The sequence below is a fragment of the Pithys albifrons genome, chromosome 19 (assembly GCF_047495875.1).
Source record: "Pithys albifrons albifrons isolate INPA30051 chromosome 19, PitAlb_v1, whole genome shotgun sequence".
Classification (NCBI taxonomy): domain Eukaryota; kingdom Metazoa; phylum Chordata; class Aves; order Passeriformes; family Thamnophilidae; genus Pithys; species Pithys albifrons.
Genome location: NC_092476.1, coordinates 1,284,325 through 1,309,903, shown reverse-complemented (window position 1 = coordinate 1,309,903; position 25,579 = coordinate 1,284,325). Strand labels below are relative to the sequence as shown.

Genomic DNA, 25,579 nt, shown 5'->3' with positions numbered 1-25,579 from the left:
CTGTGACATTCCCAGAATCTGCAGGGCTGCTGCAGCCATTACAGGAAAAGCTGTGCCTTCAGCACTGATAACAACAGAAAGTTTCCCTCCCATTCCAGTCATTAAATTTACTTTACCATGAAGAAAAAGGCAGTGCCTGGTACTTAAAAAAACCATTAATTTTTCATAAATACCCATCTTGTGCTTACAGATTTTAACTAAGCCCCATATATTTAGGTAAGTGTATGTACAGATGAAAATTAGGAATGTAATGATCTGAATCCTTTTTTCAGACTGTTTGATCCATCTTGTGTTAAGATTTATGTTTCATTAAGCAGCTGTCCTACCCAGTAGTGCATGATGGTAATTTGTACAAGGATAATCTTGTTTTAAAAATAAAATAGAATTGCTCCTCTGAGATTTCCAGCTGAAACTGAACCAAAAACAGCTATTGCAGGCACAAGAACTTGGGAAGCAGCTTTAGGGATGATGGTACATTTTATTGTTAGTAGGAAAGAATATCTTAAAAAATGCAGAGGAATAAAATCTCCTGCAACATTAATTCACTTTTTGTCTCGTTCTAGACAGGGAATTGAATAATCTGTTTCTTGTACATCACCTGGACAGTGCAAGGGCTGAGTTTATTGCCATTTTTCAGGGCTCAGGCAATGGGAGCTCTGAGCTTAGGAGGGATATAAAAAGAATTGTTACCTGGGCAGGGGAGTAGTTGTGGAAGAGAGAAAAATCTCCTCTCTGAGAGCCCTTTTAGTGATGAAACCTGTAGAGAAACTGCAAATTGTCTGAAAAGCAGCATTTGTTTCAGAGCCAGTTGTACATGTGAGTCACAAGCAGCTCCAGAAAGGAAGCACTCAGTGAGTTTTAATAAAATCTTGTCATAAATCTGTAATGAAAGCTGAGCAGTTCTGGAGGCAGCTTTGGGCTTTGCATCCAGAGAGGAAAAATCCAAAAACTGGAGGAAAAGCTTTTCAGTAATAGGCAAATCTTTGAAACTGTGGAAAGTGCACTGGGGGGAATACAAGATCCTCTGTCCCTCACCTAAAACTGGGCACATCACTGGGATCTGTGCCAGGATCTTCCTTGGAAGGGAATGAGAATTATGGAGTTATTTACTGCTGCTTTATTGTGTGCAGACAGGAACTTGGAGCTCCCTCCTGGAGCCTCCCTCCCTTCTCCTCTGTTTCCCTGGATATTGTGCCAGGAGAGGCTGTTGGAGACTGGAATTGCCCTCTGAAAGCAGCCCTTGGTTTGTGGCTGAGGGTCCTGCTCCTCTGAGCCCCCTCTAGGGAGCAAAAGATTGGCAAAAAATTGGTTGCTGGGATTAGGAACCTGTTTCATTCTCAGCACTGGGAATTCAGGGAGAAGGTGCTGTGAGTCACAAAGGAACTGGGTGAAGTCCTCCTGCTGCTGGTCCAGCTTTGTGCTGGGGACAGAAACGTTCATTTACTCATTGCCATGACTAATTTTATCTGCTGGTACCACAAGAAGCTCTAAATGCAGAACTCTGCATATGGTTTGCAACTCTTGACCTACCCAAAAGTTACAGCTTTGTCATCCCCTCTCTGAATTCCTCAAAATTCTGCCTGAATTTCTACCCTGCTCATAAAATGTCAGTTGTTCTCTGCCAGCCCACTCTGTTTTATTTAGATTTTTATTTAAAGCATGAACACCTAAGAACAAGATCTGTATTTGCTTCTGTCTTTCTGCTATTCCTGGCCAAGTGGGTGTCCCAGTTTCAGGAATTGCTGCTGGGTGGGCACTGCTGGTCTGGAGGGAGCACAGGGCAGAAGAGCCATAGGACAGTCATCAAATAGTCTGATTTTCTGCTGAATAGTCATTTATGGTCTCTTCTTCATTAACAAAGAGGGAAATGGCACATTTTCCCCCTGTTTCTGTTTTTAGAAGGAAAACCTGGGCAAGGTGGGATTTGTTAAATTTCAGTATATGCTTCTCTGTTCATCTGTGTGCCCTCCCAGGCTCCATTAAGAGTCTAATCTGGAGAAAATGTTGGGAAATTTAACTTGCAGCTGCTGCTTTGCTCAGTACACAGATTATTGTCATCCTTAATAGTCATGAGAGAATATTGACAAAGTACTTTAGGTTTGTGCCCAACTTGAACTCCAAGTGATGCTGAACTTACTCCAACCATCTCTAATTTAGAGCAACATCCCTATCAGTGTGGAGTGTAATTAACTAATAATTACCAAGCAGTAAGACATTGCTTGCTGTCATTACAACTGTGGCACAACTTGGTTTAAAATTGGGGAGTTATTTCTCTTTTCACTTTTCCCCAACAAGAGGCTGTGCCTTTGGTGGGGAGGGGAAACCTCCTCTTCTTGTCAATCCCTTTAGAAAATCCTGACCCACCCTGTTGAAAATGGAGCCCCTTAGATAATGAGCCCTGGGATGCTCATTCTTTCCAAGCACTCTTTAGCACAAGCACCATCTTGCTGTTTCCTCAGGAAAAGAAATGCAAAGTCAGTTGGAAAAGGCTGTCTGAGGGTACTAATTATGCAGACAAAAGTACAAGTGGGGCAGATATCTCAAAGCAAGGAGGGAGGGAATGACTTTGTCTGCAGCCTGTACTTAGTACATGGTGCATCTTTCCTTCCCAATTAATCTTTGAGCTTCTCTTTCCTGTATTTAGAGGATTTTTTTTCCTATTTTCTGTGTTTGCTGCCAAAGAAAAAGCAAACTTAGCCATGCTGCCATGGCCTCCTGCTGCCAGTGGTGTCCTCTGGGCCTGGCAGCATCTTCTCCAGGCTGGACAAGGATTCTCCAGGGAATTCTCCATGGCAGAGCCTCCAAGGGCATCTCTGCATCCCCCCCACCAACTGCTCCACACTCTGCTTGTGCCACACTCAGCCTCTCCAGGGAAACCTGCAACACAAAAGCTCAGTCTGAAGATGCCCTGTTAAAATTAAGCAGTTTTGGTCAAGGAATTGCAGTGAAAAACAGGAATTCAAGAAACTTAATCAGTATCAACTGTTGGGCCAAGTTCATGTGATTCATTTCCAGCCATGATTTGATTCCATTAATTAATTTACATCAGAGTATCTGTTCTGCATGGAATTATCTTGGCAAGTCAATGAGAATCTCCCAAGTCACATTCCTGGGCACTGCCTTCTTCCCACAGCTATTTTGGATAGGAGGTACCACTTAGATTGGGGGTTTCTCCCTTCCAACTTGTTCTGCCACACCTGAGAATCTCTCATTAAATAAGCAGAGCAGGTCAAGCTCTTTGAAATTATGTTTTTTCATGTGTCATTGTTGCTTCCCCCCCAAAAAAAAAAATTCCCTCTACACCAAATGCCACAAGGGCTCAGGAATATATTTGCTCTTGGCAGGGGGTGCCCTTGGGAAGGACAGAGTAAAGACTAAGAGGTCAGTGCCAGCCCAGAGCTGGTTCCATCACCCTGAGAATACACCATGGTGGTCCATAAATGCCCCTCAGAGCTGCCTTTCAGCAGGGCTGGTGTCAGCACCACCCTCCTTCATTTCACTGGCCTTGAGTAAAGCACAGTAATAAACAACTGCTGCCCAAAAACCATCCTCTTCTTATTCTATATATAAAATTAATATCTGTGTTGCTTGGATGCCTTACAGCCTCCATGCTGGGAAACAACAGATTGAAATCCTGGGGAGGATTTTTTATTTCTAATATGAAAATGCCTTTTGAATCTGGGGAAAAGGGAGAAAAGTGCCTTGAGGAAACAGTAACTGTTGCTGAAGATCCTGACAACTTCTGTTCTTTTCTTTCTTTGCATTAGCTCTGACTTGAAAGTCCAGATTTTTGTAAGGAATGTTTTCCATCAAGAAATATTAAGTGACTTAAAGGTTGATCTTTCCTAAATTTCCTTTCAGAGTCCTGCAGTTAGGGAGATAAATTTGAACAAGCCCTCCTGAGTGAAGCAGTGGCTGAGGGTCAGTCCAGGGTGACCTGCAGTGGCTCTCAGGGGCTGGACCTCCTTCATCCCCCAGGAGCCACATCACCCTCAAAGCTTCTTGCAATCTTCCTTCCAGAAGCAATTCTGATCTTAAACTATGACTCTCCCAAAGGAATTCCTGACTCAAGCTGATCTCTGTCCAAAACCAGCCCAGAGATGCTGCTCCCAGCATGCTGGGAGATGCCCAGTTGTGAGCTCCACATTTCCCTTCCCAGCTGGATCCCAGTTCATGGCAGCACCAGTTAGTTTGGGTGGGATGGGATGGGATGGGATGGGATGGGATGGGATGGGATGGGATGGGATGGGCTCTCACAGCACCAGGAAAACTCTGCTGTTCTTCCAAGGTGCAGCAGAATAAAACCTCCCTGATGTGTAAGTGTTGCTCAGGTGTCTACAAGAGGGAGGGCAGGGCTGTCTTTGCTCTTCCATGGAATGCTCCACTCCCTGCACTTCTGAACTGCAGGTTCTGACTGGTCTTGGCTTTCAGCAACATGAGATGCTTTAATTCACTTTGTTTCTTCTTGTAACATTGTAAAAAGAGGCCACATAAAGAATTTTGTGAAGCTGAAGTTCAACTTGCCTTCCCTGTGCCTTTCCTTTGGTTGCTGTCACATCATAATGGTCACAGTGATTCCATCTGAGAGCTGATGAACTGGGAATCCATGGGAAGAACTTGGAATCCACGGGAATTTTGGTGTTAGGAACCTCCCACAGAGGGTTTATATCAAATAATGGATCTTCTGGAATCCATTGGGGTCTGGCTGTCACCCTTACATGACTGATAGTCCTGTGGGTGTATGACCTAATGAGGAAATAAACCCACCAAGAACTGGTACCTGCTTGGAAAAATCCCAGTGATGGGTTTGGATATTGAATCATTGCACTGCAGGAAAAGGGCTGCCTGGAAGCTGCATGTCAGCTGTGAATCCCTCTGCTCTCCTGTCACTGCTCTCTCCCATTCTGATAAATATCAGTCAGCACAGCCTTTCTTTACAACAAGTAGTTTCTTCCAGGCCGAGTCTGACGAGTGGGTTTCCCATTTATTTATTTATTTGTCAGCATCTCTCCCTGACTCTGGTCTGACGTGTTCCTGCTGTTGATAAGAGGTGTCTAACCCCGTACAAACGAGTTGTGTTTTGTGTTGGCAGTGAGAGAAGCCAAAAACCTCATTCCCATGGATCCCAATGGACTGTCAGACCCTTATGTCAAACTGAAGCTCATCCCAGACCCCAAGAACGAGAGCAAACAGAAAACCAAAACCATCCGCTCGACTCTGAACCCAGACTGGAACGAGTCCTTCACATTGTGAGTGTAACTCCCTTCAGTGCAGGATCTCTGGAGCTTTTGAATCATTTGTTTCAGTGTGGCATTGAGAACTCCTCTGCTTCTGCCCTTAGTGAATTAAAGCCTTCAGGCACTGAAAGCTGCTCTGTTTCTCCCTCAGTAAGTTAAAGCCCTCGGACAAAGATCGGCGCCTGTCGGTCGAGGTGTGGGACTGGGACCGCACCACCAGGAACGACTTCATGGGCTCCCTCTCCTTTGGGGTGTCAGAGCTGATGAAAATGCCAGCCAGTGGATGGTAAGAGTTTCAGAGAGAGAGAATATATCACCAAAAGTTTTAAATCAGCTTTTTTCTTCAATATGAGCTGCCTGGTGTTTGAGCTTTTCGCTGAGTTTCAGGCACTGAAAGTGCAACTAAACCTCAGAAATGCAGGTTATGTCTATCAAAGGGGATAATAAAAGGATTGCTTTTCTTTTGTGGGGGTCATGAAACTTCTGCTGGAGCCAGGAGCTGCTGCAGACTCAGTTCTGTGAGCACAGTCTTGTGATAGGAATTTTATTTTTATCTCAAATATGATGTATTCATTACTAAGTGTATCATGTTATATATAGCTCTGCAAATTCAAAGCACATGGAAACTGATTTCATAAAATGCCATCTCATTACCTACCAAGTGAGGGGTAGAACTCACCAGGGCTCCTCAGAAAGGACATTCCTTCAAAGACAGTTCTGTAGGGCTCTGGAAGCACTGGAGACAAAGGTTCTTCAGGGTTGGTGTCTCCCATCAGACCATAGGATGGGTGAGAAGAATCTCCTTGTCCATTAAAGTGCCTTGCCAGATAGTTTGAGATCAAAGATTTGATTTCAGGTCAAATACATTCTATTTCTGAGTTTGCTTTCAGTCTTTGAGGTCAGTTCTTTCCATACCTGTGACCTCAATATAAACCACACACAGAAAATCATGTGATCCCACTAAATCATATTTCAAACCCAGCAGGAATAGAGCTGTAAAGTCACTGTTTTTTCCCAAATGTTGCACAGGTACAAGCTGCTGAATCAAGAGGAAGGGGAGTATTACAATGTCCCAATTCCAGATGCTGATGAAGATGGAAATGCAGAGCTCCGGCAGAAGTTTGAGGTGAGGGTTAAAACCAAGTGGGTGCAACTGTACTTTGCACTTCATTTTCCCTTTATTGCAAAAAAAGGAAGCCTGTCAAAAGGTACATATGGTTGAGTGCTGCTGCTTCTGTTCCTGTGACAGTTCTGTGTGCCTTTGGTTCTCCTCAAGATTGGACCAAATGGTTTGATTCAGTGGTGGCATCATTTTTCTGACAGTTCAGCCTCTCTGCTATGACACCTCTAAGTTGGTATTTTAAAATATGTTTTGTCAAGTTTGTGTAATAATTTCAATATCTTTTAATGCTTGCTGCAAAATCTGCCAGCCATTATCCCTGGTACCTGCATTGTTTGACAAGTGAGATTCTCAGAAACAACAGGATTTTAATACTTGGAATGTTTCACACTGGAAGTTGGGGTGTTTTAACAAAAGACTTGGGATAATTACTGCTAATTTAGAGCCTCACAATCCTTGAGGAAGGTTTCCATCTGAAGTTCTGATCTCTGTGGTGTGGGTAAGGATGTTTTTAAGGATCAGAGGTGTTGCTGGTTGGGTACAGCAAAGACAATCCAGATGCTTTGCAGTGTCCTGCCTGGTGTGGTGCCAGCTGGAGGGTTTGGTACCCACAGACAGGGGCTCACCCTCCTGCAAAGGAGCTGCTTCCTAATGATCAGACTGAGCCTCTCCTGACAACTGCAACTGGATGGCAACAAACCCTTTGGTGGGCACTAAAACCAGGGCCAGGCCAGGGAGTGCCTGGGGAGGAGGGAGGAGGGAAGAGGGAGGGCATTGGGGCTGCCTGGGCTGGCTCAGCTGCCCTGCCCTGCCCTGCCCTGCCCTGCCCTGCCCTGCCCTGCCCTGCCCTGCCCTGCCTGCCCTTCCAGCTGCTCCCACAGCACTGAATGGGAGATATTCCAACCTGCACTGCTGCTTTCCTTGTCCTGCTTGGACATTTACAGCCTCCAGAAGGTGATTAATGTACCTGTTGTGCACAACCCAACATGTCTGTTCCCTTCAAGCTGAAATGGGTGTTTTATGTTCACCATCAGGCAGAGTTCTCCACTGCTGGGGTAAAAGATGGGGAAAGTGAGGAAAAACAGCACATGTTCAACATGCAAGAGAGGAAAAGGAAAGGTGCATCCATTCCTTCAGTTCCCATACTCTTGTCTGCAGCATGAACTCTGATTTCTGTTCCCCATTTGAGAAGTATTTGACTCTCCATTCCATCTGCCTTTCTTTACAACTGGGATCTGACCAGGGTGATTTCATTTTGCTGCACTGGGTCATTTGCTGTTCCAGATCATGTTTATTTTTTTATCCTCCCTGGGAAGAATAGCTTCAAAAGTGATTCTGTCCCCCCTTTCCATGTCCCTGTGCACTGCACAGGGCCTGGGATTGGGTGGATATTCAAATGCTGGTGATGCAGGTATAGAAATCCACCTGTTCTTTCTCAGGTCAGAGACAGCACGAAGACAAGTCACTAAAATTGTCCCCTTACAAATGTCAGATATTACATGCAGTATGTTTGCATATTGAATTTACAGTCTCATGGGGGTTTTTTCTTAATCCTCCTGTAAATGCACTGGTTGCAGGAGGGGCAGTCAGAGTTTATCCTTGTCCTGCAAGGAAGTGGAGTAGAAATCCTGAGAGGTTGCATCGTGTGAAGCTGCTGGACCTGCTCCCAGAAACAGCAGCTTCACATGGGGCAGCTCTGCCTCAGAAATAATTAGTCTGTCTCCAAGTCTAATTAGTTCAGGCTCAGCCCTGGGTACTTGAGGCTCTCCCTGTGCTGGGAGCAGCCTGGCTGGGGCTGTTGGAGCGACTGAATTAATCAAGGGAAGGGAATAGGTCTTCAGTGAGCACAGTGGCTCCAGCATGGAATTTTCCCAAGTTCCTCAGTGAGCAGCTTTAAACCTTAGTGATGATAAATGAGAGTGTTGGTAGCTGAACAAACCCTGTAATTAGGAGGAGGCCAAGGCTGGGGGAATGCAGTGCTGCATGGCAGGAGGAGTCAGGCTCATCCCTCTCAAACTTCAGCCCTGAGAGGAGCAGCAGAGGGACCAGCACCCCCAGGGATTATTCCTGCTTGGCTTCAAGGGACAGCACTGGGATGGCTTCTAAAAATGAGCAGCACAGATGTCTGAATGGTGGCATTTCACTTATTAGCTATTCTGGGGTGGCACAGAAGTGGTGCTGACTCTGATCATCTTTTATCTTACTTCTGTTATCATTTATATCCTGGCTTGCATAGGCATTTTATTTTAGGTACCCTCTACTGAGGAACAAGGAGATAGCTCTGAGAAATAGGTTGCTATTTGGGATTTAATGACATCATCTAAATAAACATTTCCACTGCTCTAAAATCAGCACTGAAGCCTTCCAGGAAGGAGATTGCAGATCCTGACTGCCATTTCCCTGGGGGAGTGAATCTGTCAGGACATTAAGAATAGGTCATTCTGGGCCATCTCCTCATTTATCACTTTCTAGAAGGAGAAACTCCAAAGTGCTTCCTTATCAAGTCTGCAGTTGGGGAGTTTGATCTACTTTTTAATGTATGACCATGTGATTGGTAGCCAAACTACTCTGATTTAACTGCCAGTACAAACTTGCAACCATTGCTGCAAAAATCTTGCATTCCTGGTGTCAAATGCTTCAAGTGAATAGTGGTGGCCTTCAGAGCAAAGGGCTCTTGTACAAACCTGAGATACACAAGAGCAGAGAAACTTTAGGATGAGAATTTCATTAAGAAAGAATAAGAAATTTCTCAAGTTATAAAAGATCAGAGAACCAGTAGATGTGGAATTTCTGAAACTGGTTTCTGATCTTAAAAAAGTCAGAGACATTCTTAAAATTGACTTTGCCCCCTTGACTGAAATTTAGGAAGGTGCTTAGGGGAACCTCCAAGAGCACTTAGGAACTTCCTGCCATTGAAATCAGAAATTCAAAAGTACCTGCCTGCATCTCTATCTCAACAGCTTTGAGATTTGGCCTCAAGCTCCCTTTGGTTTCAAGCTCTTCACACTGTCCCATCACATCCTTCCCAACATCCCACTGTAACCACCCAGATTTCTTCTTCCATGTGGTTATCAGCCACCCAAATCCCATGGATGTGCTGCTTTGCTTGTGGGGCCTTCTGGCCCCGATTCTTTAAGTCATTTCTTGTGTAAAACTACCATAAAATAGCTATGCAGGATTATAAATAAATAATAATAGATTCAAACATTTGTAAAGGAACAGGAAAAGGCTGTTTGTCATGAGAAGCTTCCTCATGGCCCAGCTGAAAAATTAACTCTCAGCTTTTGCCCAGTGAAGATCCTTTCCAACAAATGGGACCAAATTTGGAAAACAGAATTGAAGAGATGGTGCTTTTTTAACCTTTTAGTTTTTATTGCCAGGAGTTTTCTTATTATGTGCAAAGTGTTGCCTGTAGGAACTTATGCATTATATGGAAATTGAGGTGCAGGGCAGAATATTTTGTACAACCAATTTTATTCAATCTACATATTTTCTGCATCTCACCTCTCCCTAAAACTTACAAATCCTTTATCTGCTCATTTAGCAGGGTGATCAAATCTGTCCTCAGTGATTTATTCATGATACATCATTATTAATATTGAGAGATAAAAATACCCTCCTGTAGGAAGTGGAGGCAGAATAAAACCTGTCACTGTTTTTCAGTTGGCTTTAACCTTGAGCTGTGAATTTTCTCTCTGGAATGGCATCATTTGTGGCCATCTCAAAATGCACCTCCCTTCTCAACAGGCACATTCAGAGTGGCTGTGGCTGCTGCACAATTGTCCATGCTGAGGTTTCCATGGGAACTCCCAACACTCCCAGGTGGCTCCGTGGCCCCAAACCAGCAAATCTGCCTCCAACTGCAGCATCCCCAATTTGCTCTGTCCTTCTTTGCTCCTTACAGGATTTCCCTGGGCAGAGCACAAAGAAGACTGTTGAAATAATGCAACATTTGAGCTGTGATTTGAGCAATAAGATGTTCTTGCCATTTAGAGCATCATTCCTTATGTTTGTTTGGTTTGGGTTTTTTTTTTCATTTGGGGAAAAGAAATGTGTGAATTGTAAACTTCTGTTGTAGGAAGTTATTTCAGTTTGGTCAAGCCTTTTTTCCTGCTTAGTGAAGCACTTCTTGGTACTTAAATAGTAATAGAATAATAGTGGTTTAAATGTAGGCTGGTGAAATTATTCTCTTCCTTCCACATCACCAGCACGGGAAATGTTATTAAAAACAAAGCAGCAGTTATGGCCCATTTAAATGATTTTTTTTAATTAAACCAAGACCAGAGCAACCATAATCCTGACATGTGGGTGCATTTACTGAGCTCCAGGTACCTGCAGTGATGGGAGTGATGTGAGTCACCTCCCCCAGCTCTGGTGATGGGAGTGAGCCAAGCAGGCTCCTCCTGGCACAGCTCTGGGGGGAAGGTCCTCCTGGGGCACAGACACCTTTTGGTCTGATTCCTCCTCTGCTGTGCCTCTCTGGGTGGCTGGCACAGGAACCAAACTGTTCCCTTAGTTCTGAGAGGGCTCTGACTGCCTGTGGTCCCTGTGGGACCTCTCTGGTGGTGCCTCTCTGGGGACAAACATCCTCATCCCCTGCTCTGGGCACCTTTGGGTGGTGTCTGTGGCAGAGATTTCAGCTGCCTTGACCCCCAGGATTGCTGGGGAGGTTGGGCAGGAGCTGCACCTGGAGCTTCCTTTGGCAGGAGAGGGAGCAGAGGGTTTGTAGCTGAGCACTGGAGGGTCACAGGCAGTGGGGACACTTTGGTGACATCTCAGTGCTTCTAAACACAACTGCTGTGATGACACTAAAGAAAAGGTATTTTAAAGTGCCTTATCATTTGAAATCCAAGCCCAGGGAGGATGAGGAGCTTGGTCATCAGGCTCAGTGAGTGCCTGGGAGCCCCCAGTGGGGCAGGAGCTGGGGGTGTTTGTGCTCCTGAGCCCCCCAGGCTGCAGGGCAGGGCTCTGGCTGCCCAAGCTGGTGTGTCAGTGTTTGTGCAGGTGTGAGTTCACGTGCCAGCCCCTCTGCCAGGCTGTGTCTGTGCTCACTGAGCTGCCAGGGATTTCCACCCCAGGCCTCTCCTGTGGCTGCACAGCTGGTGTTAAACAACCCCTGAGAGTGCCCCCACATTTCAGGGTACAGTTACAGCTTTCTGATGAGTTTGGTTGCTGTTTCAGTCTAATGCCAAAGAAACCTCTCTCATTTATTTATCATTTCCTTTCTGAACATCAGTACATCAGATTGTTTCACTGCAGGTCCTGCATTTCTTAGATCTTCAGTGCTCCCTTTAGTTTTAATTTTTAAAGCAGTTTCTGGTTGCTTTATTAGAAAGGAGAAGGTCAGGACTGTCTTGATTATCTGGCATTTTTCTGATACTTGCAATAACTTCAGGTCAAAAGGACATTTTCTTTCTTTCCTTTAATCAGTGGCCAGAACATCCTAGAGTTGTCTTGATCCTGAGCTGGAGGCTGGAGGAGTTGCACAGCCAGGGCCACAGCAGAAGACTCCAGGGACTTTTTCAGTAGCTTCTTAAAAACTCAGTGACTTTTTAAATTAAATATATTTTCATTCAAAAAAACCCAGGCAAACAGAAAAAACCCAACTGTAGAGGAGCTTATGATTTTGTTAATTTGTGAGTTAAGTGCTCCAGATCTCTGTGTAAAGTATTATAAGGGCTGTGAAGGAAACATTTAAGTCTTTGAAGGCTGGTGATGTTTTTGCCCAGAGCTGTTACACTGCAGTTCCTTCACTCTTTTTTTTTTTAATAAATAAAAGATAGGATCTCTTCCATATCTGTTCCTAACCCCTGTGCACTCCATTTTTGAAGCAATAACTGGGACTTCAGGCAGGTCACTGAAGGTGACATGGAAAAGAGAAATAATGCTGCTGACACTTCAACTTGGAAAGACAAGATGAAATTTGCTTTTCAGGAAACAGACACTGAGCTGCACTGAAATCATGACCAGCCAAAATATCACTGGCACATCAATCCACACTCGTTATGCATATAGAGATATAAAAAGAAGAGCTGCTTTTTTTGGCCATGGCACTCAGCCCTACTCTGAAATTGTGCATATTTAATCATTAGAGAATAGTTTGCAGCATTATAGAGATGCTGAGAGATGACTCCATCTGTTCTGTGCTATAGTTTGGCATGGGGAATTCCCATGTGCAGCTATCTGGAGGTTTCCCATCCACTCACCACAGCTCAAACTAGAAAACTTGACATTTCTTAACTAGATGCCATAAATCCTGGTCTCAGTTCCTCTCAGCTCCTGATTTCCATAAGGCTTTTCTCTGTCAGTGTGTTGGGATTTAAGGTGCAGAATAAGGGTAAAAAATGATGTTGATAGGAGGGATTTCTTGATCCCTTATGTAAAGGTTAAATGTGTGTTGCAAAACAAGGCCAAGAAAAAACCAGCAGCCCCTTTAATGCTGTGGCCCTGTCAGAGCTCAGTGGCTGCTGCAGCCCAGGCTGGCACAGCTGGAGGGTCCCAGGGGACTGTCCCTGCAGGGAGGGTGTCCAAGGTGAGGAGCAGCTGTGTGAGGACCTGTCCCTGCTGTGCTTGGCCCTGCTGCTCCCTGGCAGGGTGATGAACACCAATTCCTGTTCTGTGGTTCATGGTTGGCACAGCTGGGCACAGCTGGAGGGTCCCAGGGGACTGTCCCTGCAGGGAGGGTGTCCAAGGTGAGGACCTGTCTCTGCTGTGCTTGGCCCTGCTGCTCCCTGGGTGATGAACACCAATTTCTGTTCTGTGGTTCATGGTTGGCACAGCTGGGCACAGCTGGAGGGTCCCAGGGGACTGTCCCTGCAGGGATGGTGTCCAAGGTGAGGACCTGTCCCTGCTGTGCTGGGCCCTGCTGCTCCCTGGCAGGGTGATGAACCCCAGTTTCTGTTCCTCTGGTCCTTGGCTGGTGCAGCCCAGGCTGGCACAGCTGGAGGGTCCCCCAGGGGACTGTCCCTGCAGGGAGGGTGTTCAAGGCAAGGAGCAGCTGTGTGAGGACCTGTCCCTGCTGTGTTTGGCCCTGCTGCTCCCTGGCAGGGTGATGAACCCCAGTTTCTGTTCCTCTGGTCCTTGGCTGGTGCAGCCCACGCTGGCACAGCTGGGCACAGCTGGAGGGCCCCCCAGGGGACTGTCCCCTGCAGGGAGGGTGTCCAAGGTGAGGAGCAGCTGTGTGAGGACCTGTCCCTGCTGTGTTTGGCCCTGCTGCTCCCTGGCAGGGTGATGAACCCCAGTTTCTGTTCCTCTGGTCCTTGGCTGGTGCAGCCCACGCTGGCACAGCTGGGCACAGCTGAAGGGCCCCCCAGGGGACTGTCCCTGCAGGGAGGGTGTCCAAGGTGAGGAGCAGCTGTGTGAGGACCTGTCCCTGCTGTGCTTGGCCCTGCTGCTCCCTGGCAGGGTGATGAACCCGTTGCTGTGGGTTTGCTGTGTCCATGCTGTGTTGCCACTGCTGTGCCTGTATCTGTTTATCTGCTGCTGCTGGTGTTTGCTCTGCTGTCCAGCCCTTACTAACCACGCAGTGTTTCTCCCTTTGCTGTCTCCTCCAGGACTGTCATGTAAATATGCACCTCTTCAAGGTAGTTTTGGTGTTCTCCTTCCCCTTTCTCTTCCCACAACCCTCTGTACCGATGTTTGAAGTTTATTAAGTTTGGTTTCATCCTCACCATGTTTTAAGGATGCACTTGGGGGTTTTTCCCAGCTTAAGCTTTTCCAATCCATAAAAAAAAATAAAAAAAGGAAGTGTGAGTCTTCCATGATTTGTCACAAATGAGAATTGTCCTACCAAAAAGGAGTCCCCAAAGCTGAGCAGATGCAGAGTGCCTTTCTCTTTGAAGGAATGAGTTAAATGAATGCCACCTTCTCATGGAAAATGGAAAATGGTGCATCTTTAATTTGAAAGACATTCATGGAACTTTAAATAACTTTCACTGATCAAATAGTGCTCGTGGTCACTCTCTATTAACTAGATAAATATGCATCCTCTGGCATGCATGTTTGATGATGTAACATCCACATCTCTTGCTGTGTGTCATTTGGAGTGTGCTGTGTCATGAGAGTTATCACACCCTAATCTCTGAGCCCTGAAAACTCACCTTTTAACTTCCCATTTTGCTGTTTCTCACTAATCCCATCACTCAGTTATTGCCATAACAGCTCCATCTCAGCACTGAGAACATCCATGTGTGGCTTTTGTATTTGCATGTATCTCTAACAAATTGTTTTGCTTTATTAGGGCAAAGGTCACTGACACAAATCACACCTTAAGTTTTATACATTTGAAATTAAAACTGGAAGCTCCTGTGCTGTAACTGTTTGAAGAATCCAAGATTACTGAGGCCATTGTCATCTTCAAATAATATTTCTGCAACTCCTGGAGCAGTTTACGTGTTGCAGCTCAAAGCTTAAAACACTTAATTTTTTAAAAATGTTATTTTTGAAGAGTTGTTTATATTACTAATGCATGATTTTAACAAATGCTCTAATATTGAACCAGAAGAATCAAAAAATAAGACCATTTGTCATTGCTAAATAGTTCCTAATGCATTTGTCATGCAATCACTAACACTTTTTCTTCCCCTTGATTCTTTATCTGGCATCTTTATCTCAGAAAGGCCTGTACAGAAGAGGACTCTCCTTCCTCAATCCTTTCCACCTTTCCATATTGGAAAATAAATGCACATTGGGGTTTCTTTTGGGAAACTTGTTTCATGCTGCAGTGGGAAGTTTCTCTGTTTAAGGGTGGTTTTAAATGAGAAAATGCATCTCTGATACAAATGGAGTTTTGTCACTTCGTGGTAAAATCCAAGCCTTGAAGTCAACTGGCAGGAAGTGCCCAAAGTCTGTCCATCCATGTTTGCCCCATGGGGAGCTCCCAAAAAAAGGGGCTCAGGGGCTTCCTACAGCTGCAGAAATTCATTGGTGAATCACAGCATGAGTTCCAGCAGGGAAAGGTGGCTCCCTGTTCCCATGGGGACACTCTGGAATTCAGGGGGTTTCATGGAAAAAGCCACTTCTTTGTTTCTTAAGTGTCTTTTCTCCCTCAGTCATCCCCAGTGGCCACTGTCCTTGGTGCTGGCAGTGCCCTGGCAGTGCCCTGGCAGCGCTGAGCTCAGCTCAGGAGGGGGATCCTGCAGGATAATGCTCTGGGAACTTTGGGAATGATGCTGGAGGGAAGTGTGGCACTGCTGGGAAGGGCTGTGTGCCCAGGTGTGCCCAGGTGTGCCCAGGTGTGCCCAGGTGTGCAGGAGGAGCCTGGCTTTGGGGATGATGCTGGAGGGAACCCTTAGGGTGGCACTGCTGTGTGCCCAGGTGTGCAGGAGGAGTGTGGCTTTGGGGGTGATGCTGGAGGGAACCCCTTGGGGTGGCACTGCTGTGTGCCCAGGTGTGCCCAGGTGTGCAGGGGGAGCCTGGCTTTGGGGGTGATGCTGGAGGGAACCCTTAGGGTGGCACTGCTGTGTGCCCAGGTGTGCCCAGGTGTGCAGGAGGAGCCTGGCTTTGGGGGTGATGCTGGAGGGAACCCTTAGGGTGGCACTGCTGTGTGCCCAGGTGTGCCCAGGTGTGCCCAGGTGTGCAGAAGGAGCCTGGCTTTGGGGGTGATGCTGGAGGGAGGGAACTCTCTCGATTGGCACTGCTGTGTGCCCAGGTGTGCAGGGCTGGCACTGCCCCAGCAGGAGCAGCAGGAGGGCAGTGCCCCCGAGGAGAACACACCAATTCCGGGGTAGAACCAGCCCAATGTGCAAACCTGATTTTATAATAAATCTGGGGCTGCTGCGAGCGAGGTCAGGCAGCCCGAAAACCCCTTCGGGGAACAATCAGCTCCTGGGGAGCATCATTTTATCATTTTTGTTCACTGCAAAGTGTGCATTGAAACAGATTCTTTCTCAGCATCAGGCAGAAAAGCCCTTCCTCTTTTTGTGTGTGGTAAATCACTTCACAGCTCGTTAGGATTCGGACACAGAATCCCAAGGGTTTAAGAGCAGTCCTGGTTTGTGGCTTTGCAGCACCGCGGATTCGATGGCAGGAATTTGCTCTAAGATGAGGTAGAAAGTCCTTTAAAATTATTTTAGAGCAGAATTTTTATTGTTTCCTTTGCCCATGTCGAAATTACTTGTTTGCTTAAAAGCAAATTCCACACTCTGGGTTTTTTTTATTATTGAAAACTAATTAAAAAACGAAGGAGCATCTATGGAAGCAATTCCTTTAGTGACACTTAAGGGTTTGCTGTTGTATCCTCCTATTTGCTGTTTGGGGCTTTATTGCCATGCCACAGGATACTTCTGGAAGGATTCTTGACTGTCATTCCCAGGCAGGCTCTCTAATTGCATCCCCTCATTAAGCACCGTTCTGGTGCAGGCAGAGCATGTTGGGCAATAAAGGCAGAACTCAGAGGGGACTCAGGTGGCCACAGGATTATTAAACAGATTCAACATGTTGTCAGGGCCAAATGGGCCACTGGAAACTCTTCCCTCTCTGGATTTCACAGCCCACACTTGGCCAGGGCAATATCCCCTGAAACTCCTGCCTTGGAAAGATGAATCCCCTTCCCTGTGATTGTCTTTCATAGCCACTTGACTTTGTTCTCTGTGTTTTCTGCAGGATGTGGTTTTCTTAATTTCTTGCCTGGCAAATGTGGGAATTATTTGGAATTCAAATCTTCAAGTATTTCATGTAGTTTGAACTTCTTCAGCAACACAAGAAAGTTTAAAAAAAAATTGAATCAATTGGAAAATGGATTATAAACCCCACAAGAAAGGGCTGTTGGGATGCTCCATGGTCTGTTAAACTCTTGTCCTGTCCTTTCAGCTTCTCTTTTTGCATCCAATTAACAACGTGGAGCTGGAGAAAATTATTTCTCCTCAGTGAGAAACCACAAGAGGTCAGCAAAGAACAGAGAAAAGCTCCCAGGGCTGAGCTGGCTCCAGCAAAAGGCCTGAAAGGAAGGATTCCATCCACATTCTGTGTGTAGGTATTTAGAAATGTATAAAGCCAGTAAATTAAACCACTATTTGGATAAAACTCATTGTTCCAGGCAAGTTATTGAAATAAATTGACTATTAATAGCTAAAAGGGTAAATATGGCACAAGTTTAAGAGGAGGAGGAGAGGAAATGAGGGGAAAAGTAAACTAAGGGCATCAAACAGTCCATATTTAACTGCCACACAGAGCTCTGTCACCCTCCACATTTATATTTCTATGGAACATCCCCTTTGCCTTCATGCCTTTTATCAGCAATGGGAGTGATAGGAATTTTTTCCTGGCTGTTTTTTCAGTAGCTGTTTCAGTTAATGAAGCAAAAATACGTTTTCATTTTTCTATCTTGCATTTTCTACCAACTACATTGCAGCTCACCATTGTTTCCATGGCTACAAAACTCCCTGCTAATGATTTATAAGCTGGCATTTGGGTGTGGAATTAAGATTAAACCCCAGTGTGGTGAAGTATTAGGTCTTGCTGGGGCTTAGAAATGGACTCTGCTCATTCCAAATTCTCAGCATCCTGATAATTAAGTTGTATAAACTAGGAAATTGATAGTCCATCATAGCATCTATAATTACATGGAATTGGAAATGCAATAATGGAAGAAACAAGCTGCCACAGTGACAGAGAACATTTCACTGAGTGGGAGGGGGTTTCCCTCCAGATTTTGACTTGAAATTTATTGGATTTATTTACTTTATTAAAGGCTTCCTAATGGCTCAACCCACTGATCAAAACCCCTACTGAGAACACATGACTGGAAACCTGAACAGGCCCTTCCTGGGGACTTGCACAAATGATTATTTCAGTTTTTCCATCCTTAGTATGAGCTTTGCTGGTCCTGTCAGTGACATCTTTAGGATCTGGGTGAGGTCTGAGCTGCTCAGCTGGACCCAGGGAGGGACAGGCAGAACTGAGCCCTCCTTTCAGCCCTGCAGCCTCCTGGGCTGGCACAGTGAGACTGGGGTGCTGCTGCTCAGGCTGGTCCTTCCTCATCCCTCCCTGTCCATCTTGCCAGTCCTGAAAGGGCTTTGCAGAGTGTCACCTGCAGCTCTGCAGTGCCCTGGGGCCATTGAAGGGTTGGGAGCAGAAACCTTGACTCGAGGTGGGGTGGAATGAGGGGGCTTGTTCCTTCCCCCAGTCACCTTTGAAGAGCATGTTGGGGTCTGGCAAAGAACTGGTGAGAACTTGGTGCAGTGTGAGCAGCAGGGATTTTGTTAGGCCTTTGCAGAGGGTTTAAATCATGGCCAGGGCCCATGGCTGCCCCCCAGATCTCAGCTCTGACACAGCTGTGGCTGCCCCAGCCCTGGAAGTGTCCCAGGCCAGGTTGGACAGGGCTTGGAGCAGCCTGGGCTGGTGGGAGGTGTCCCCGCCCATGGCAGGGGGTGGAATGAGATGAGCTTTAAGGTCCCTTCCAACCCAAACCATCTGGGATTGTGAGATGAAGCCAGTCCCTGACTGATGACCCTGGTGCAGCCAGAGCTGGGGGTTCTGAGCTGGGGCTGGTCAGTTCTGTGCTCTGTTCATAGAATCACAGACTCATAGAATGGATTGGGTTGGAAAAGACCTCCAAGATCATCAAGTCCAACCCTTGATCCAACCCCACTGTGATCACCAGCCCAGGGCACAGAGTGCCCTGGGCTGGTGATCACAGTAGGGTTGGATCAAGACGTGGTGGATTCTCACTCATCACAGAAGGGTTGGATCAAGACGTGGTGGATTCTCACTCATCACAGAAGGGTTGGATCAAGACATGGTGGATTCTCACTCATCACAGAAGGGTTGGATCAAGACATGGTGGATTCTCACTCAGTGCCACATCCATAGAATCACAGAATGGATTGGGTTGGAAAAGACCTCCAAGATCATCAAGTCCAACCCTTGGTCCAACTCCAGTCCCTTTACCAGATCATGGCACTCAGTGCCACGGCCAAGCTCAGTTTCAAAACCTCCAGGGATGGGGAATCCACCCCCTCTCTGGGCAGCCCATTCCAATCCCTGAGCACTCTCTCTGCAAAGAATTTTTTTCTGATCTCCAGCTTAAATTTCCCCTGGCAGAGCTTGAGCCCATACTCCATCATTTCCAGCTGAGCATTAATGCAGGGGCAGAGCAGTGGCTGGGGGTGGAACCTGCCCCAGAGATGGGGAGGGGACACTGGTATCCATGTGAAGAAGAGCTGTGGGTCTCCAGAAGACCCAGCTGCTGGAGCAGAGCTCTGGATTTCCCTGCCTGGTGTGTCAGTGCAGTCAGTACCTGAGGGTGGGCTCTGTGTGTCCCTGCAGCAAGTGTGATGAGAACTCAGCACTGTTCTTAAGTATCTTCTCATTTAGCACTTTCTCCTCCTGGAAATTTGGTCCCAGGGATGATCTGTGGAGCTCACTGGGAGCATGTTGTGTTGTCATGACAGCCAAGAGACACATCCCCGAGTGAGCAGCACACAGAGCTTGGGGATCATTCCATGGGAGATGCTGAGGGTTCCTCCCTCTGAAACTGTGCCTGGGGGTGGCAGGGGGGGCTGCAGCTTTGGATCCTGGTGTTGGTTTGCCATCTGGAACAAAGCCAGGCTTACCAATGCAAACAGCACCAGAGGAAGAGGGAGGGGAGTGGCACAAGGTGCTGAAGCACCAACACCACAGGAGGTAACTCGTTACCCTCATTTCCCTGAGGGGGGGAAAGTGAATTGTGCATATTCTTTTAAATCCTTCACAAATTCCATTATGTTTTGACTAATGTGGAAAATGACCAGTTCAGTCTCTTTTTGTTCTGTAATTCTTAAGATTCTCTAATATAGATATAACCAGAGGAGCCAAAATTCAGATTTATTGTGTTGTCCTTTTAGTTTGTCTTCACAGTGAGAAGTCAGAAAGTTTTGGAAAGATTCAGTGAAAATACTTATTGTGATTAAAACTTCACTGCAGGAATGAATGACTGTTCCCTCAGTCACATCTGTTTCTCCTTTGCATCACACGTCTCATTAAGTTCAAATAGACTTTTTTGTATTTAATTAAAAGTACAATTGTTACTCTGAGATGAAATATAAACTGAAAGGATTTTTCCTGCAACACCTGAGATATCTTTTGCAAAAAGCACATACCCAATTCCAAGACACTCTCTGGTGTAACACACTGTGATTTCTCCGTGGAGAAGTGAATTTGGGCTGAAGAGATAAGTTATTTCTCACCTGTGGTTTCAGGGGAAAAGGACTGGCCGAGATAAGGTGCGTCCAAAGCAGAGGAAGTAAGATGATGTGCATGTCTTGTTCTCTTTCTAGATTAACTTTCCTGCTCCCAGTGCAGACTAATTTCTCTTTAACCCTCTTTTCCTGGTGGGTTTGCTGCGAGCTGGCTTTGTTGTGACAATATTGGGGGTGTGTGCAAGGTAATAATAAGCCAAGCAGTTGGAATGTAAATGGCAAAGGAACCCAGGGATGCCTTCTTCAATGTCAGCAAGTTTTAACATCCATAAAAAACACAAGAGCATTCAAGTAGGATTCTACAATTTTCAGTTTTAGTCGTGGTAGGAAAGGCAAAATATCACTGCTCTTTTTCAATAAGCTTTAATGAATCCTTGGAGTTTATGTCCCTTCTGCAGCTGCAGGGCTGGTTTTGCTCTGGCATTCTGAAGGGTGTGTTGCCTGCCTGGCATTTGCTCTCTGTGAGAGCCAAAGTGTTTCAGGGCTGAAACTCAAGGTGGAGCTCAACGAAATGTGTTGAAATTCCCACTGTGTTTTCACTGGGACCTTAATCCAAGAAGCAGCAAAAGGAAATTACATTCTAAATGTGAAAACCTTTTTTTTTGTGTGCTCACGAACAGCTGGTGGGTGCCAGAGCTGAAGGGAAATAAGGCCCTTTGATGAGGTTCTGATCATTTTTTTAATAATTGAGGTCACTGGGCTGTTCCTCTTTGGGTCATGTGCTTGCATTGGACCAGCCTGGTCTCTCCCCAGCATTCCATGGCTGCCACATTCCTGGGTTTCCTTACACATGGTTGGCACAGGATTCCCTTTACCCTGCCAGTGTCTGTGTGATGCACTGAGGCAGCTCAGGGTGGCACCAGGAGTGGCACCTTCCCCTGGGCACAGCCCAGACCCTCCTGCCTGCACCTTCCCCTGGGCCAGGCAGAAGGCAGAGTCCACCTGCCCAAACAGGAGGAAGCCCATGTTCTCCCTGAAGATCCACCATCTGGCAAAAGGAATCATCAAATTGAGAGTGACATCTAATTTTAAAAAAGATGAAAACTGGAAGTGAGAGGAGCATGTCTCTGCTCTCATTGAATCCAAATGCTCTGCAGAGACACAGGGAGGCCTTGGCTGGGTTCTTGAATAGTATTTTAGGATCCTGCCTTCAGATCCTGACAAGTCCATCCCACCCAAGTGGCTCTGGAGCCAGCAGCAGGCACAGGAGCTGCTGGTGAACCTGCCCTGCTTTTCTCTGGAAAATGCCCTGGAAACCCTCAGTGCCAGGGATTGCAGGGCACTCCCTGCCTGCATGGCAGCTTTGTACCCAAAAAACCCCCAGTGGCCCTGGAACAAAATCTGATTTTGTTGTTTCAAATGCTGCATTTTTCAAACAAGCTGTCAGCAACCTGCCCAGTGGGTTTAAAGGGCACAAAATCAAGCTGGTGTTTTCCATTCAGGGCCTGATTTGGATCTCTGTTGCTTGGATATTGGAATTGCTTTGTGTACCAGAAAAGCAAGATCCTTGTCAGAGATGCCAGAGCATCACAAAGACATGGCCAGCAAAGCAAAGCTGCTCCTCTGAGCCACCTCTTCATCTTGCACAAATGAAGGATATTGGGATTTTTCTTCTTCTCCCTTGTTTTGCTTATGGCTCAGTCTCGTACTGTGGCCTCCAGAGGAGCTTTGTCCTGCCCCAGCCCAGGCACTGGGTTTGTCCCAGCAGTGGATCTGCCCCAGGACCATCCCCTGCAGTCTCAGGGGTTCAGGCTGATGCCCAGGACTGGCTCTTCCTAAACCTTTGCACAGCACAGGAGCCTGAGCAGCATCTCCAGGTGCTGCTTTCATGCAAACAAATAACAACATTGGTGGTCGAAATTCCACATTTAAAGCTGTATTACAAATGCTTTTAATAAAGAGATCTGAACTTCCAAAACTCCAATCCTGTGGCAGGGTCTAAGATTTTCTGCACTTACAAAGTACAGGAAGAGTCATCCAAGCTGAATATGGTTTTCAAGTGACATGTGGTTCTTTTGTCAAATGACTATTTGGCATCACTGCCTGCAGGAGCAGAGAGCTGGAGGTCTTGAATTGAGTCATCTCCTTCAGTCTTATGGTTTGAAACTTGTCTGGGAAGGGCAAAGTTTGTAACTTCCAGTTTCAATGAGTCTGTCCAAGGTGTAGATGCCAGGCCAGGCTTTTGAGTGATACATTGTGAGACTTTGAATAAACTTTTTAAATTTCTGCAATGCCCTTTATCTGTGGGACAGTGATAACACACAAATCCTGTCCTGAACTGCCAAACACTCAGCAGTGGCACAGAGTAAATGAACCATATTAGGGGTTATTAACCAGAGCAACACACCAGACAGATGGGGAAAGCACTTACAGTCCAAGCATTATTAAACCTTCTTGGCTTTGCTTCTGCTGGTCCTTGGGATTATTTTGAGGGGGAAAGTAAAGGGGGGATATTATCTTGTAGCCTGCATTGTCTGTTGGTGAGTCTCACTCTTTTCTCTTCTATTAACTTTGAGATTTGAAATGCAACTCACTTGAGCAATTACATGGTGTCTCATGTGAAATACTGAGGCTGTTCAACCTTCTGTAAACCAGACTGTGTGGCCAAGGCAGAGCCCTTGTATGTAATACTCCCTTTCCTCCCTTTTCCAGATCAACCCTTGATTGAAAATCAAAGTTGATTGTATTGCTGGTTTGAGAGTGGCCATGTTCATCTGCATTAATTCTCATGCATTGTGTTCTTTTTAATGTAGGTTATTTTTCTTATTGCATGTCAAAAATTTCCTAACTCTTGCTATGCAGTGACTTGACGAGTTCCATTTTAAAAGAGAATGTATTGAAGAGATTGTTTAAATCCTAAAATACCCTGTGTGGATTATAGCATGGTATTTTTGGAAAGCCTTTTTTTCCCCTTTTTTCTTAATTTGTATTTCCAAACAAAAGCACCAGATAAGCTGCTTTTGGCATGAAAACATGTGATCTCTTTTTCCTTTGTTTTTGGGCTTTGCTTTGGTTTTGCTCTTTTAACCAGATAAGTGTATCTGCTTTATCTGGTTCTACATGAGCAGTTTTCCACTTGAATTCCCTCAATAACATCCAAAGTATTGTTGGAATGAGTCTTTGAAGATGTGTCTGTGCATACTTTGCCATGCAGCCTTTCTCCTGGGAATGCCACCTGAGACCTGGCCCTCTCCAACCCCACCTGCTGCCCCGTGCCAGGAGAACAGGCTCTGACCCCCCTGTTTCTGTGTGTGTGTGTGTGTGTGTCCTTCAGAAAGCCAAACTTGGGCCAGCTGGTAACAAAGTCATTACCTCAACAGAAGACAAGAGCTCAGCTGTGCCATCCAACAATCTGGACAGGGTGAAGCTCACAGACTTCAACTTCCTCATGGTTCTTGGGAAGGGCAGCTTTGGCAAGGTAGGAATTCTGCATAATTGTTCCACTCCCATTCCTTTATTCCTTTTTCTCTCTTTTTTTTATCTTGAGGAAGAATGAATGAACAATTCCCTAAGAAGCAAAATCCAGAGTCAAAAGGATGTGCATTTTTGAGGGAGGATTCCTTAACAGGGAGCTCGGTAGTTCCCGAGGGACTAAAGGACTGATTGGCACTTTTCTTGGAAAAATTAAATTAAAAAACTCAGCCTGTTGGGCAAGATGTGAGAAATACTTGGTGAGTTTTAGATCCTCAGTTCTTGGCAGGCTCAAGGAAATCAAGTTTACTTTTCTGGCTTTACTGCCCTGGTCACTCTGCCAGTTCTGGAAGTCACCAGCATTGGTAAGGCTGGATTTGGGGGAACACCAGGAATAGTGTGTGTGTATATTTGAAATGCATTAGCTGAAAGAACAGACTGCTATTTTCTGTCTGTTTGAACAATACCTCTGTGATAAAGTGCCCTTTACTGAAGAAATGCCCTGGGACTTAACATTTTAGCAGCCCTTCAGAACGTGCCTGTGCTTAACCAGAGGGGTTTGGCACAGGCTGGGGCTGAAGTGGTGGCACAGGCTGGGGCAGAAATGGTGGCACAGGCTGGGGCTGAAGTGGTGGCACAGGCTGGGGCTGAAATGGTGGCACAGGCTGGGGCTGAAGTGGTGGCACAGGCTGGGGCTGAAATGGTGGCACAGGCTGGGGCAGAAATGGTGGCAGAGGCTGGGGCAGAAATGTTGGCAGAGGCTGGGGCTGAAATGTTGGCAGAGGCTGGGGCTGAAATGTTGGCAGAGGCTGGGGCTGAAATGGTGGCACAGGCTGGGGCAGAAAGGATGGCACAGGCTGGGGCTGAAATGGTGGCACAGGCTGGGACTGAAATGATGGCACAGGCTGGGGCTGAAATGGTGGCACAGGCTGGGGCTGAAATGGTGGCACAGGCTGAGGCAGAAATGGTGCACAGGCTGGGGCAGAAATGATGGCACAGGCTGGGGCTGAAATGGTGGCACAGGCTGGGGCTGAAGTGGTGGCACAGGCTGGGGCTGAAATGGTGGCACAGGCTGGGGCTGAAGTGGTGGCACAGGCTGGGGCTGAAGTGGTGGCACAGGCTGGGGCTGAAATGGTGGCACAGGCTCTGAAATGATGGCACAGCTCATGGCAGCACAGTGATCCCAGGGTTGGAGTCTGGCCCAAATCAGTCTCCAGCAGTGAAAGCAGAGGCTGGGTGGGCATCCCTGCAGGTCTCTGGTGTGAGTGGCACGGCTGGCAGGGCTCTGATGCCACTGCTGTCCCCATGCAGGTGATGCTGGCAGACAGGAAGGGCACAGAGGAGCTCTATGCAGTGAAGATCCTGAAGAAGGACGTGGTGATCCAGGATGATGACGTGGAGTGCACCATGGTGGAGAAACGGGTGCTGGCCCTGCAGGACAAGCCTCCCTTCCTGACCCAGCTCCACTCCTGCTTCCAGACTGTTGTACGTGAGCTCTGCCTGTCCTGGCTCCCTGGTGTCTCACAGCCTAAAGGAACATGGATTTGATCACTTCAGTAGCATTTATTGCCATTCAATCTATATAGCATAGCATAAAAAATAGCAAACAAACACCAGATATAATTCTCCCTTGT

At 46.4% G+C, this 25,579-nt stretch overlaps 1 protein-coding gene across 2 annotated transcripts in view; it reads left to right on the top strand.

Moving 5' to 3' along the window:
- The window catches only part of PRKCA (protein kinase C alpha), a 134,368-nt gene that overhangs the window by 86,178 nt on the left and 22,611 nt on the right, over positions 1–25,579 (top strand). Inside the window, exons 6-11 of one of the 2 annotated variants that reach the window (XM_071573689.1) lie at positions 5,093–5,249; positions 5,389–5,523; positions 6,267–6,363; positions 20,535–20,558; positions 23,809–23,952; positions 25,257–25,430. In XM_071573689.1, coding sequence (XP_071429790.1) covers positions 5,093–5,249; positions 5,389–5,523; positions 6,267–6,363; positions 20,535–20,558; positions 23,809–23,952; positions 25,257–25,430 — 731 coding nt within the window. The remainder of the gene's footprint in view (positions 1–5,092; positions 5,250–5,388; positions 5,524–6,266; positions 6,364–20,534; positions 20,559–23,808; positions 23,953–25,256; positions 25,431–25,579) is intronic. The other variant, XM_071573690.1, reaches the window with a different exon arrangement.